This window comes from Pimephales promelas, chromosome 3 (genome assembly GCF_988280905.1).
Source record: "Pimephales promelas chromosome 3, fPimPro1.hap1.1, whole genome shotgun sequence".
NCBI classification, from domain to species: Eukaryota; Metazoa; Chordata; class Actinopteri; order Cypriniformes; family Leuciscidae; genus Pimephales; species Pimephales promelas.
This window is the reverse complement of record NC_142771.1, coordinates 19,287,945-19,302,107: the sequence shown is the minus strand read 5'-3', so window position 1 is coordinate 19,302,107 and position 14,163 is coordinate 19,287,945. Positions and strand designations below refer to the sequence as shown.

The 14,163-nt window shown below is 37.3% G+C and overlaps 1 protein-coding gene across 1 annotated transcript; it reads right to left on the bottom strand.

Moving 5' to 3' along the window:
* Positions 1-474: 474 nt before the first annotated feature.
* On the bottom strand, positions 475-13,188 carry rnd2 (Rho family GTPase 2). The gene is made up of 5 exons (XM_039687825.2): positions 12,946-13,188; positions 11,153-11,240; positions 3,685-3,794; positions 1,705-1,839; positions 475-875 (listed from the first exon to the last, which is right to left on the bottom strand). The coding sequence occupies exons 1-5, from the start codon at positions 13,054-13,056 to the stop codon at positions 606-608; spliced, it is 714 nt and encodes a 237-aa protein (XP_039543759.1). The 5' UTR covers positions 13,057-13,188; the 3' UTR covers positions 475-605.
* Positions 13,189-14,163: the final 975 nt, after the last annotated feature.

Genomic DNA, 14,163 nt, shown 5'->3' with positions numbered 1-14,163 from the left:
TTAATTTTCATTTTTGGGTGAACTAACCCTTTAAAATTCCAGCTCGCAAAAATATAACACATCTATCCGTTGGCGTTTCAGTATAGTGTGAATGAAGTCTTTGTGATGGCATGGAGCATGACTGATGGTGCTGTCACACATGATAAGGAGTGAACAGCAGAAGTCACAGATGTCTTTGTTCTGCTAATGCTAATGCTAATCATCACTAATGCTGGGGAAAGATTCTCAGAACTCCAGAATTCCAGGGATTTAGTTCCACGCAAATGAGCTTGTCACAGATCTGCAACCTCTATAGAAGTGTGTCCCAAGAGTTAAAATGAAAGTATGACACTTGGGGGTTGGGAAATATTGAAGCTTTCCATAAATTCCAACCCTTTTTTATTATTATTTTTGCATTTGTTTTACACACTGTGACACTTAGGTCTGCTAAACCAACCATACAACAATGATAAAAAATAAAAGCAAACTTGAAGTTAATAAATAGAACTCCTCTGTAATTATTCACACAACTGTACAGTCCCATGGGCCATAGGACAATATGACCCTCAATGTCCCATAAATACAGAGATACTGTGCAAGCTTTTCATCCACACCCTCCGCTGTGTCTACATGATTGTGCAACTCTTGGCTCTGTCCTCCCTGAGGGTCGGGGTGGGTTCAAGGGGAGTGTCTTGTGAGCCGACTGGCAGCAGAGGCTGATTAGATATGCGCTTGAGAGCGTGGCGCGAGGAGCTTCTCTTGAGGCTCGGGGCAGGTTCACGTCTGACGGACACGAGCGTGGTGATGTGAAAGACGTCCCGTACGCTGTTCACGCACATTCGGGATGAACATTCCACGTATGCAACTGCGCCCAGCTCACGTGCTCGTAAACTCCCCTGATAGACAGACAGAAAGTCAGCATCATTGTACTATTTCTCTATCAAAAAAACAAAAACATTGCAATTTCCTTGTCACCCTTTTCTCTCTCTTGCGCTCTTTAATGTAAACTTTCTTATGGTACTTTTCTCAAATATGGTGCAAAAATAATACCTGAAACTCGTCAAAAATGTAATGTTTTTTTTTTTTTAGTTTTTTTTTTTTTTTACAATAATTAGATAGTTATTTTGCCATTAATGCTTTAGAACTAAAAGTAGTGGGACAGAGTTTTCACATAAAGTGCCATCTATTTCTCTCATTACAGAGTAGAAGTATGGTGAGAATTAGGTGTTTCATAATGAAATGTTGCAACAGCGGTGTTGACCCTATGAGAGCATTGACGTAATAGAGGGAACATTTTCTACTGCTCCCTCTGTTTTAATATGTAATTATAGAGCTTTCTTTTAGTGTCTGTGTGTGCGTCAATGGTTTCAATCACAAGATATGAGCGGTTGACATGACATTTCAAGCTGTGACATCAGTGTACTGCAGTGTAAGATGCTATACTTGATCTTATTTAGAACATTTTTATATAGTCCTTGAGGAAGGTAAATATATTTGGCTTACATAAAATACATGTTTAATAAATCTTAATTAATTAATTAAAAATAATAAATTTTGACACTATGAGTGATATGTGTGTTTTTATGGTTGGGTTGCCAGCAAACTTCCGAATATGTGTCTTAGTTCTTGTGTTTGTGTAGCAGCAGTTGAGTAAATGCTGATGTCTGACTTTTTTTCTTTGTGTTTTAGTCCTCTGAGTGTGTGAGAAAGTGTATGTAAACTCACCTGTTCATGAGTGACAGGTATGAGTCTCTGTTTGGACAGTTCTCGTAAGGTGCTGACATCTGTTCTCATATCTAACTTACAGCCAACCAACACCAACTTTGCTTTAGGACAATACTCTTGAGCCTCCACCTGCCACTGAAAGAACAAAAGAAATAGTCTGTCAATTTGAAATAAGAACATCTATCCACCTACTGACCTACACACCTACCTAGCTATTGATCTAAACAACATGTTTGGGGGAATTTAAAAACAAAAGGAATTGATCCTTTTATTAAGCAAGGATACACTAAATTGATAAAAACAAACAGTACAAATTTTACATTGATACAAATGATTTCTATCTCTCTATCTCTCTATCATCTATCTATCTATCTATCTATCTATCTATCTATCTATCTATCTATCTATCTATCTATCTATCTATCTATCTATCTATCTATCTATCTATCTATCTATCTATCTATCTATCTATCTATCTATCTATCTATCTATCTATCTATCTATCTTTTATTAATTTTTTTAGCCAATACTTGCAATAGTTGTTTATGCTGTAATACAGTGAGCTTGTGGCACGTTGTTTTTCTCCCTTCCCGTCATTTATGTCTGCATAATGAGTGAATAATGTAGTTGTGTGTGCATGAGAGAGAGAATTAGGGAAACAATTTGACCAGCTATTGTCTGAATACTTACAAACACTCACACTCATGCACATTCAAATCAAATCAGATTATATTTACACCAGTTTTTCCCAATTAACTATACAGCAAAGTAAAACGCTTTTTACACCAGTGTAACTTGAAATGCCAGACAAGGTCCTTTTCAGGAACATTTCCGATAATGCAGAACCATCCAGAGCCAGTTATTCAGACAGCATGTGTAAGCATGCATGGTGCATGTGTGTATTCACCAGCCCCTGCAAAGGTTCAGCAATCTCAGCTATGGCACCCTTTCACAGGTTCTGAATGTGTTCAACCATCCATCAAACAGCACTGTGATCTTTAACCTTAAATACCACCGTTAACTGGCCAATCGGAGGTCAGCGCCTGCCTCTCAACATTCCACAACGGCCTTTAGCTACGCCCCTGTGGCCTCAGAGGTGAGATGCTGAAATGTAACAGCATTCAGTGTGTCTGGTGTGGCAGGGTTAGCATTAGGACAGTTAGAAAATGAAAGGCATTTAGAGGAATTTTGGGATAATTACATCAGATTATTTAAAAATCCCTCTCTAAAAATTAAAAAAAGAAACCCAATACCCACTACCCAGCTTTACAATTTAAAAGAACTGTTCTTTATTTTAATGTATTTTTCAAATGTAATTTATTTCTGTGATCAGGCGTCACATGATGATGCTGTTTTGCTGCTCAATAAACATTTCTTATTATTATCAATGTTAAAAATATTTTTGTGGAAACCATAATTTCCTTTTGTTGGGATTCTTTGGTAAATCAAAAAACAGCATTTATTTCAAATAGAACTCTTTTGTAAAATTATAAATATATTGATAACAGTCACTCTCAATTAGTTGAATGTATCCTTGAATGTATTTTTGAATAGTCTTTTACCGTTACTGATATAAATGTGATATTTGTTCATACTGCCCACTCTTCTTCCTACATCATCCGAATATCTTTTTCTCACCAGACATATAAAGACTTAAATAAAAAAAAAAAAAAAAAACACATTTAAACCTTTCAGCACTAGGCTCACACCCTCATCACCACATAATTGCTGGCATCTGTGTTTAGGTAAAGCTTGTATTTTTGTGCAAATCCACAATGCCGTCATCTGCCGACTGCGATACACCCACAAACAAAAACCTTTCTTAGTCAACAATTACTTTGTGTTCACAAGCGAGAGATTAATGCTGCAAGTATCTGAGTGTTTAAAACTACAACTAATAATGCCATTCCAAAATGCACTTTTGCAAGTACATACGTTTTTTAGGATGACAGAAAAGAAGAAAGCAAAGGAGATTCTGACCTTCTTAGGGATGCTGTCCAGCGTCTCGGGTCTGCTGATATCAAAACAGATGAGCACAGCATCACAGTCCGGATACGCAAGTGGTCGTACATTATCATAATACGAGGACCCTGCAGAACACAAGCACAGTTGAGGGGTCAGGAGAAAAACGCTTCATTATAATAAAGCGGATGCTCAAATCAAAGAGCAAAACACTGCTAATGGTGTTCGTGAATGCTGTGGCACATACAAATTATGAACAGTGGGTCATACAGCAGGGCAGATGATATAAAAGAATATGTTTCTCCAGTGGTGAGTGCCTGAGCAGGAAGAGAGAGAGGTCAGTTTGATTTCTCTCTTTTTGGCTATGTTGGTGTCCATTCTGCTCATAGTGGGTCTCATTCATGAAACATTCGTAAATATACGAGTGATTTGTGCGTAAAGAGACCTTCCCGAAAACTCTTCTCCTGATTCACAAATACTTCGTAAACGTCAGATGTGATAGTGAAATGTGTATGTGTTAATGAATTCCAACCAGTCGTAAATGGGATGCGCATGCACGTTCATTCTCAATTACCATAAATCAGGCCCATTATATCCGACTGACATCGATATATAGGCATATAACATGAATGCGAATGAATAAGAAAGATTTCTCGGATGCAGAAATTGAAGTTTTATTATCAGAAGTTCATTCAAAACGGCAATTTTATTTTCAAGCATACATACAGTAGTGGCGTATCAGGTCCTAAAAAACGGAAGCTTGGCAGCATATTACAGATGCAGTTAATGGAGTTTCATCTGTTAATCGAACAGTCCCAGAAGTGAGAAGAAAATGGTTCGACATTAAGCTTGACAGCAAAAAAACGAATTAGTTCACTTCGGAAAAATCGTATTCAAACTGGAGAAGGACCCCCATCGATCACCAGATCTGCTATTACTGGCTCTCATAATAAAAGTAAAAAGAAAATTTTTCAAAATGCTGTGTGAATATGTACCCGATTAAGGTGAATTAAAATGCAGCCTTATTAATGAGCAAAACGTTCGGATGTTAAGCGCACCATTATGTGTGGCTGGGAGCAGGTGTAGATTTCTTGCGTACCAACTAACATTTGGAAAATACGAACATTTTAATGAATCCGAAAATTTACGCCAGTACCTCTTTACACCCAATGTGTGTATATAGTGCACATTTTGTAAAAGTTTTTAAGCCTCCCCTTGTCAAAGGGTTTGGGGCAACATTCCTGGTTTACCCATTGTTTCCCACAATGCAATGTGGCTTGACACCATTTCCATTGTAATTGAATGAATTAAAAGTAATACAGCAAAGATTTTTCATGTCTTTGTTTTTATGCATTTAAAACATTTTACACAACCTACAAATGCTAAATAATTGGTTTTATTTCCAGTAAAATAACTGAACACCACTAATAAAATGTAATTGAGGTCATTATCAGTGTTATTTTAGTATCATTGAGGTACTATTAAATAAAAAACAGTTTTTATTCATATTTTGAATTAGTTTTTGTATTTTCCCAATTTATTTTAATTTTAGTTAAAGCTTTTTTGTGTGTGTATTTTTGACATTTTTAATGTCTATATATTATTTCTATATCAGTTTTAGTTATTTTTAGTACATTACGTTTTTATATTTTATTTTGTAAGTAAAAAAAGGTATAATTTAGTTAACTATAATAACCCTTTTCCAAAAACTCTCTCCATGGCTTTGTTCTCAATGGAAAACGGACACTGCTTACTGTACTGTACAGTATATACTGCTTTCTTTTTGCAACATTAGTATTATTACAGTAAAATATTAGCACAGTATTAAGCTGTTGTTGTCACCTGATCTCACTGCATTGTGTGTTTAAATTAGTGGTGTCCAGTTATAATCACTGAAATAAAACAATTTGTGTAATATTTGCTTATTTGTCAAGAAATAGATAAAAATCATAGCTATATTGCTTCCAGATAATTTGTGATGTTGGAAAAAAAAGATAAGGAAGTTTAGGTCATAGCATTGTGGAATACATGTAGAAAATGTGCGTAATGTGCACAGTATACTTACATACTGCCACTGTATACAAATGCCATACTATCTGCCTTTCCTGATCTCCTCTCTCGAACTTTGTATTCATCTCTCACTCTCCTGTCCTTCCCTCGAGTGAGGACACAAATCCAGACATAGACAGTGAGAGATAGGGAGGGAAAGAGAGAGGACGTGTGAGAGTGACAATGAGTGTTTGAAGCACTGATCAAAGCTATCAGTTATTATGGGCTGGCCTCGGGAGTCACCCTATGAGCTACATGTCCCACAATCCTCTCTGGCAGATCTGTCAACCACAGCCACGGAAAGATGGTTGAATCAAATTTCTTGGATAAGAAGAAACTAATAAAGTTTTTACAGAGAAAGAGGCTGGAATGGATAGAAAGGCTGATATTGCTTGTTTGTTGTTTGTCGCCATGTTGAGTGTGCTAGTCCGCAGGGACACTTCTCACTGCAACAGCTTCTAAAATACACTTGCTTACTTAGCTGTTTAAATGAGGACACACTATAGACTTATATGGTTTATTTTTATATGAGGTTAATGCTGAACAAATATATTGATCATTGTTAGTTTGTTAGTTAATGCATCAAATAATGTTAACAAATGAGACCTTATTATAAATTGTCAATGATAAATAATAATCATAAAAATAATACTTTATGCCTTCATAATGATAATAATAATGTTAACCTTTCATAAAAGGTAAGATGATTCATATATTATTAGTTTTATTATTACTATTATAAATAATAATCATATTACAATGTCATATATTATTAATTTCCCTTTTTGTTATCATCATAATAATACTGTACCACTAATCTATATAATGGCATATAGATCAGTGTATTGTACCCCTTCATAAAAAGGTAAATGTTTCATATATTATTATTATTATTATTATTAATAATAATACTAAAATAATAATAAAATGTGTTTTAATCATTCCCTTTCATTATGTATGAATGGAATGTCCCCTAAAAGGGCAAATCTGTCATTTTTTTATTTTCATTATACTTTGCTAAGTTCTTGGGACAGATTTGTACCCACATTTGTACAGCTCAGTAAACCCAACACACACACACACACACACACACACACACACACACACACACACACACACACACACACACACACACACACACACACAGTGTTTACTGTACAGCTGCGCCACATCGCAAGCCTCTGTTTGTAAGTGTGTAAACACTTCCTAGCACTTCTGTTGTCTGTAGCTGTTTAACAATCTAAACACCTTATCATTTATGGTCACTCTTCTCTGCCTATGCAAAAAACATTCTCACCATGTTAAAAAAAACATTCATTTCCTGTCTTGTTTGCAGTGGATGTTATATATCACTCCAGAAATCTTAGCCAGTTGTTTTATTGTATATACATTATTACTGTGATTACGTCTGTTAGTGCTAGACATCATTTGTATCTTGTCAAGAACAATGTGTCCATATTAAGTGCTGACCAGAATGTTTGCCAGTAAACATTCTCCACTTCCAGTCTCTAGATTCCTTCTTGTCAGCAGTGTGTGTGTGTGTGTATGTGTGTCTGAGAGAGAGAGAGAGAGAGAGAGAGAGAGACTGAAGCAGAACTCCATGGGATGTCATTAAGATTGTTGAAGATGTAGCCGTAAGCACAAGAGAGTCCGTTAGCTCAGGATCGAGCACCACACATATGCTCAACACACACATCCGCAGACACCCCATTAAGACCCATCAGAGACACAGCATGATTACGTGTGTGAATCTGTGTTTATGTTTGCATTTTTGTAGATCTAAACGGGCCTAAAGATAATGAGCAAATAGGCTCAAATAGCAGAATTCAAATTCCCTCAATTTAAAAAAGGATAAAGGGATAGTTCACCCAAACATTTAAATTCAGTCATCATTTACTCACCTTCATGTCATTCTAAACCTATATGACTTGTATATTTTGAAAAATGTTTTAACTGTTTTCGTCCATGCAATGAAAGTCTACGAGGTTTAAAACAACATTGAATCCCCCAACATTTTCTTTTGAATTCCACAGATCAAGGTCATTTAGCTTAGGAATGACACAAAATTTTCCCTTGAAGCTCTATGAACAACATCTGGTCCATGCAGTTGATTACCATTTTCAACTAATTTCTCAGAATGTCACACAAAAATCACATTGATAGGTATGTGATTGGAAGTCTTTGGTGTAAACGTTTTTTGATTTTACCAACCATGGCGGGGCTCGATGTAACTGAAAATACAGAGGGAAATGCTTAAGAAAGCACACAACATTTAACAAAACAAATCACACTTAGTGAAACAAAAGAGCCTCTCATTAACATTCAGCGTTCTCATTACTCATTTCTCATTAGTCATCAAATTATTGCCCTAGTTCTCCAGATGATCGAGCCAATACTCCTATGTCCCATCCAGTTTTAGATTGTACAACCACGAATCCACTTCACACAATCATTCATTACAAATCAACGGATTGTGACAAATTAAGATTTATTAATATGTTTACATCCTTTTGTAGCACTTAAAGCTAATCCCTTGTATGTCAAAATACTTTATTTTATCCCAGCCTAATGTGTGGAGACAAATATAAGCAGTTGTTATCTTGGAAATAAAAATGCTTAATAAAAAGTGCATCAAGTGCATTGCATTGTGGGATACAATATTTAATGCAGTTTGCCCTGTTGCATGCTACACAATTTTCCCAAATGTAAAAGATCATCATGGTATTATTATGCATACAAAATTTGAATGCTGAATACGTACTTCATTATTAGAGAAGTATGTTAAATGCACTTCCAAACATTTGCTGTAGTTTTTCGACACATCTGGAGGCGAAAGAGATGCAGAATGCATGTGACCATAGGGCCATACTTTTGTTATGTTTGCCTTAAATTTAGTCTCCAAGTTACACCAACTTGTGCATCATTTTATGTTATTTGGTAAGACATTATTGGTTATTAAAGGGTTAGTTCACCCCAAAATGAAAATTCTGTCAGTAATTACTCATGCTCATGTTGTTTCAACCCCGTAAGACTTTCGTTCATATTCGGAACACAAATTAAGATATTTTTGATTAAATCTGAGATCTGGATCACTCCTGCATAGGCTGGACGGCCCAAAAGTTATGAAAGACATTGTTAAAATAGTCAGAGTGACTACTTTAAATGTTTTAAACGACGAGCATACTTTTGTGCGCAAAAAACAAACAAAAATTACGACTTTATTCAACTATTTCAACTATTACCTTTAAGTATATCTAAATACACATATACTTTTGCACACATAGCCGCCGGGTGCCTGGCTGTTGTCAAGAGGGCTTACTGACACCCCTTTTAAACAGTGATAAAGTTCACAACCAGTTGAACTTCATTATCATGCTGAAACATGGACTCCTGTGTCCCAGACTGTGTATGAGAGCACTTACAGTAAAGCGAAGATTTACTCTCGACAGGGTTACAGTCTGACCCCGGCACAACCCTACAGACCAACAACAACAGTGGGAGAGGAAAACATTCCCATAGGAACTTAAAAATGGAGATGACAAGAAAAGAAATTCCCATAAAGGACTTTTATAGCAGGGTGGGGAAACATGCAGAGGCCTAGAGCTGGGGATTTATGGGTCACGCTTGCTGAGAAACCCCCGAAGTGTGTGTTGCTTAACACCAAGTGTGCTACAATCCACACTGGTAATACTGTCCAAACATACATGCACAGCCTGGAACATACAGTATTACTTGAGTTCTGGCTAACTAAGTTCTGGCTTGTTTCAAAGAAGAGCAGCTAGAATCCACACCAAGCCATTTATATTACAAATCTCAACCAGAGGTACAGTCCAAAACTCAAAAGCAATATAACAGGCTCATATCCTACTCTAAATTCATAAACTCTGTATTGTCTGTCTATTGTGTATTGTTAAATCAAAGAAGTGAGAGTTCTGCTACCCGACTCTTGCGAGTCACTCCAGCGAACCAGAGAGTCATTTTCAATTACTCTAATACAAAAACACAAGGGGTCAGTCAGGCCATGGGAGCGGTCAGCAGGGACAGGAATGAACCGTGTCCATCCACTAGACTGGCACCAGGATTTGTTACAGTAGAATGTTTGCTATTGCATCTATCTGTCAATCCATGAGGAGGTTTTAAAATGTACACTCCCAGACTGTCCTAATCAGTCTGACGCCGCTAGAGAGTATAAGTCACAGTAGATCACTGGCTATGTTTGGAGTGGAATACTAGTATACTAACTATAGCATGAATGATGTAATGTATATATTTATTATATATTTATTATTATATATGTAATGAACTTAGCCATAAGAATATAATGAGCCAGTAAGAGCTGTGCCTGTATGTGTTATGAGAATGTGGAACAGTGTACATGATCATTATAGTTGACTGTATTACGAGCATGTTTTTTTAAGCGAGTGGTGTGAAAAAAAGAGTAAAAAAGATCAAATTGTAAAAAAAAATCAGTGACATTTCTTCTGCCAAAGCCGCTTTAAGGCAAGCCTACAAGGTTAGCAAAAAGTAGTGTAACATTGTGGTATGCATAGATAGAGGCTTTTTTTTAAAATAGATGTCAATGGAGGAGAGGCTTCACTACGCTGATTAAACCGTTTTTGTGAGGGTTTAGCTAATCATTTAATGAATCGACAGCCTCTCGGCTAATCTTCAACATGGTTGCTCTTAAACATTTTGAATTTACCTATTTTCGACTTGACACAGAGAAAACAATGGTGTTTTATAAGATAAGTCACAGAGAGGTAGGATTCAGTTGACGGCACTTCTCATTCATTTCTATGGTATCCGCAAAACAGTGACCAACTGTCGCACAACGACTCTCTGAACGAAATTCAATGACGTCAAGGCTGTAATTTGATTGGTTATCAAGTCAAACGTGATCTAAGTTCCAATGTTCCAATGTGCATTGTGGGATACTGTATTGTATTGTGAACCATGTGCTCTGTTGTATACTGCAGTTTGGTAAATGTCGTAGGTCAGTCATCATGTGTTTTGATGATTTCACAAAAATAAGTAAATAAAATGTTGCCTACTACGCAATTACAGTATTTTTCACATAAAAGTGGACCGGTCATTGTAATTTGAATGTGTAGAGACGTCCTCATCCGTAAACCCTATCCACTGATATTTTAGCTATACAAAAATTTGTCAACTGATAAAATTGTTTTTGAAACATTTTAATTTCATGTTGTAACCATCAACACACTGGTTTGTAGCGCATATTATTTTACCATTTGCAGCATTTTGTTATTCTTCTAGTTGTTTCCCAACAGCGGCAAATGAATTGGAAGTCTTGGCACATTCACAGAAAATAGCTTACTGCCGTGATAAAAAATATGGTGGATAAAAACAGCAGTATCTTACGTATAGCATACTATTCAGACAAAAAGGTTTCAGTTGATGCCATGCCAGATCTTACCTGATGTATCCCACATGTTCAGCTCGATGCGGTGCTTATCGATCTCAAAGCTCGCAGTGTAGTTCTCAAACACCGTGGGCACATAATTCTGCAATGAAGAATCATATTACTGGTACATCATTTTAGTGGACTATGACAGTGCATCAACTATTTAAAGTCGGCATGAAACAGAAGTTGCGATGGTGTTTTCTTCCCTATTGTGGTGTATATTTGAGTGAAACGGCTTCTCAAACAAGAGAAAATGTAGGGTGGGAATTGATTTTGTCTATAGGCTGATTTCACGCAGCCGTCATTTTGAAATGGCTCCGGTGGGAAGAAAACCGGAAGTGTCGCTTTAAATCATAGGACAGTCGTGAATGCGATGGCATATTGTTGTGTTTAGTGTAGAAATTTGTTATTCTAAAAATGTACATACATTTTCAGATTCAGATTCCTTTTTTTGTCATTTTCATGGTGTACATAAAAACGAAATTGTGTTTCACACATACACTATTTAATATTTCAGTGCACAATTTAAATAAAATCATAAGAATACTAGAATACATTAAAAAGATAAAAAGATTTACTAAAATAAATAGAATAATAATAATAATAATAGTCAATAAATATATAGTTCAAATCATGTTCTCTGGTTAAGAAGTCTAATAGCTGTGGGAAAGAAACTGTTTAATAGCCTACTAGTTCTTGCCCTGATACTTTTCTTTTACCAAGATTTCTTTCACAGTGAAATTTATACATTTCTAAATACATTTTTTAAATATATTTTCAGAACTTAAAAAAAGAAGCAGGAATGAACTACATATCCTATTGGATATTAACATCTAATAGTTCAAATCGCGGCGGCAGCTTCAGGGTGGTAGTCCAAGACATTTGCTGTGTCCGAAATCACCCACTACTCACTATATAGTGGACTATATAGTGAGCTCGCCATTTTGTAGTGCTGTCCAAATGTATAGTGATGATTATTATACCCTATATAGTCCACTCAATGTATCCCAGAATGCATTTTGAAAAGTAGTGTACAACCAATGGTCACTAACCCAAGCCCTACATAGAATCATGCATTGCGCTGATCTGTGAAATCAGCGTATTGGGAATTGATTGGAAGGTTGTGGTTTGTTATTGCTAGGTGATGTATTGTGAGTGACAGGTTGCCCCGCCCTCACATCATCAGAAAAGACATGTCGCAGCAATTTTGATTTCATGGTGACTTTAAAATAGCTTATATTTTTAACAAATCTTTGTGTGGTCTTTTCTTGTGTGAAACAATAAGTGATCTTTATGTTATCCGAATCCAACCTCGCGCAGCCTACGGGTAGTCAGCTATTTTAACTAAATAAGTTGCATAGATTGGTCTAAATTGAGAAGTAAAAGTAAATTTGTTTTTCTCGTGGCTAGCGTCGAGTTGCTCAGACTGACATAATCGCTGTGATTATGCAACTGGTCCTAACTTGCAATATAAATCTTACAGTTTTAGTGAAACAAATGTAATTTGAAAAGAACACTAGTTTCACTTCAGCGTCTCTTGTCATTTCGCCTTGCTCCGTGCCAAGTCAAAACACCTTTTTTTTTCTATGCAGTTGCGCTCCAGTGCGAGGACATCATGCAGTTAACTCATAACAATGTATGAACTTGAATCGCATAATTAAATCAGATTCAATAAAATATGTTCATTGGTTTAAAACAGACATACTAGGCAACTACGACTGTTGTCATCACTCCACTCGGCTAATTTAGTAACTTATTTTCTGTTTTTATGGTAATATGACATTAATGATAAATGATGGGTTCACCTCTGGGTAGCTGTCCTTTGCGAACACATGCAACAGCGCAGTCTTTCCACACTGAGTGTCACCGACCACCACGATCTTACAGCGACTGCACTGTCCTTCCATCATCATCATCACTATCAGCACCGTCCTTAGCGCTTAACCAGCACCATCCACTGCCTGGTGACGGAGCTTTATAACGCAGAATGAATGATTCAGAGTGAGTCTGTCTGAGCTGACGGGTGTGTGCCAGGGAGAGAGTCCACTCGCACTGGCGTGGCGCGCGCCCCTCCCCGCCCGTCCTCCTGTCAGTCTCTGGTTCCCACGGTGACACCACGAGCTGAGTCTTGCGCGTCACGCGCCTCGTGCTCCCTCGCTCGGTCTCTCTCTCTCTCTCTCTCTCTCTGTGTGTGTGCGCATGCGTGAGCGTCTGAGCTGAGCGAGTGTGGAGTGCGAGAGCGCTGGCCCGCGGGCTGTTGTGTGAGAGTGTGGTGAGTGAATTTTGTTTTTCTGTTTTTCTCTTTCCGTTTTTTTGTTTTCTTTTTGTGTCTGTTTTTGCTTTAGTTTGGGGTAGTTCTGTGTGGTTTTGGGCCGCATGCTGCCGGGCTTTACCGGGGAAAGCATGACGACCCCAGCTACACAGGTGTTGTCCACGCTCACGCGGCGTAATGCGGTGAAAGTGGCGTTTGCGGCGAGTATAGAAGATATTTGTTTGGCGATCGGCGAAGTTGTGGGACATGGATCTATCTTATCCGCATCGAGGATGAATAACGCTACTGTGATTTTTCTTAGTAACGTTGAAAAAGTGAATCAAGCAGTTGAGAGTGGAATTGTGATTGGTGGCGATTTTGTTCAGGTTCTTCCCCTCACATTACCATCAAAGAGGGTCACCTTATCTAACGTCCCCCCCTTTCTCAGTGACCAGATAATAACAGAAGCTTTATCGCGTTATGGAAAATTGGTATCCCCAATAAAGAAAATCCCGATCAGCACGGGCTCTCCCCTGTTGAAACATATCGTGTCTTTCAGGAGATTTGCATACATGATTATTAAGGATGATGAGGAATTGGATCTTTCGCTTAGTTTTAGAGTTGATGATTTTGATTACATCATTTTTGTTACAACTGCGAGGACGAAGTGCTTTGGTTGTGGAAAAGCAGGACATCTGATTCGTAACTGCCCAGAAAAGAAAGCTACGGAGAAAGAGGATACGGTTTCCAATCCAAGTACGAGTGGGGAAAC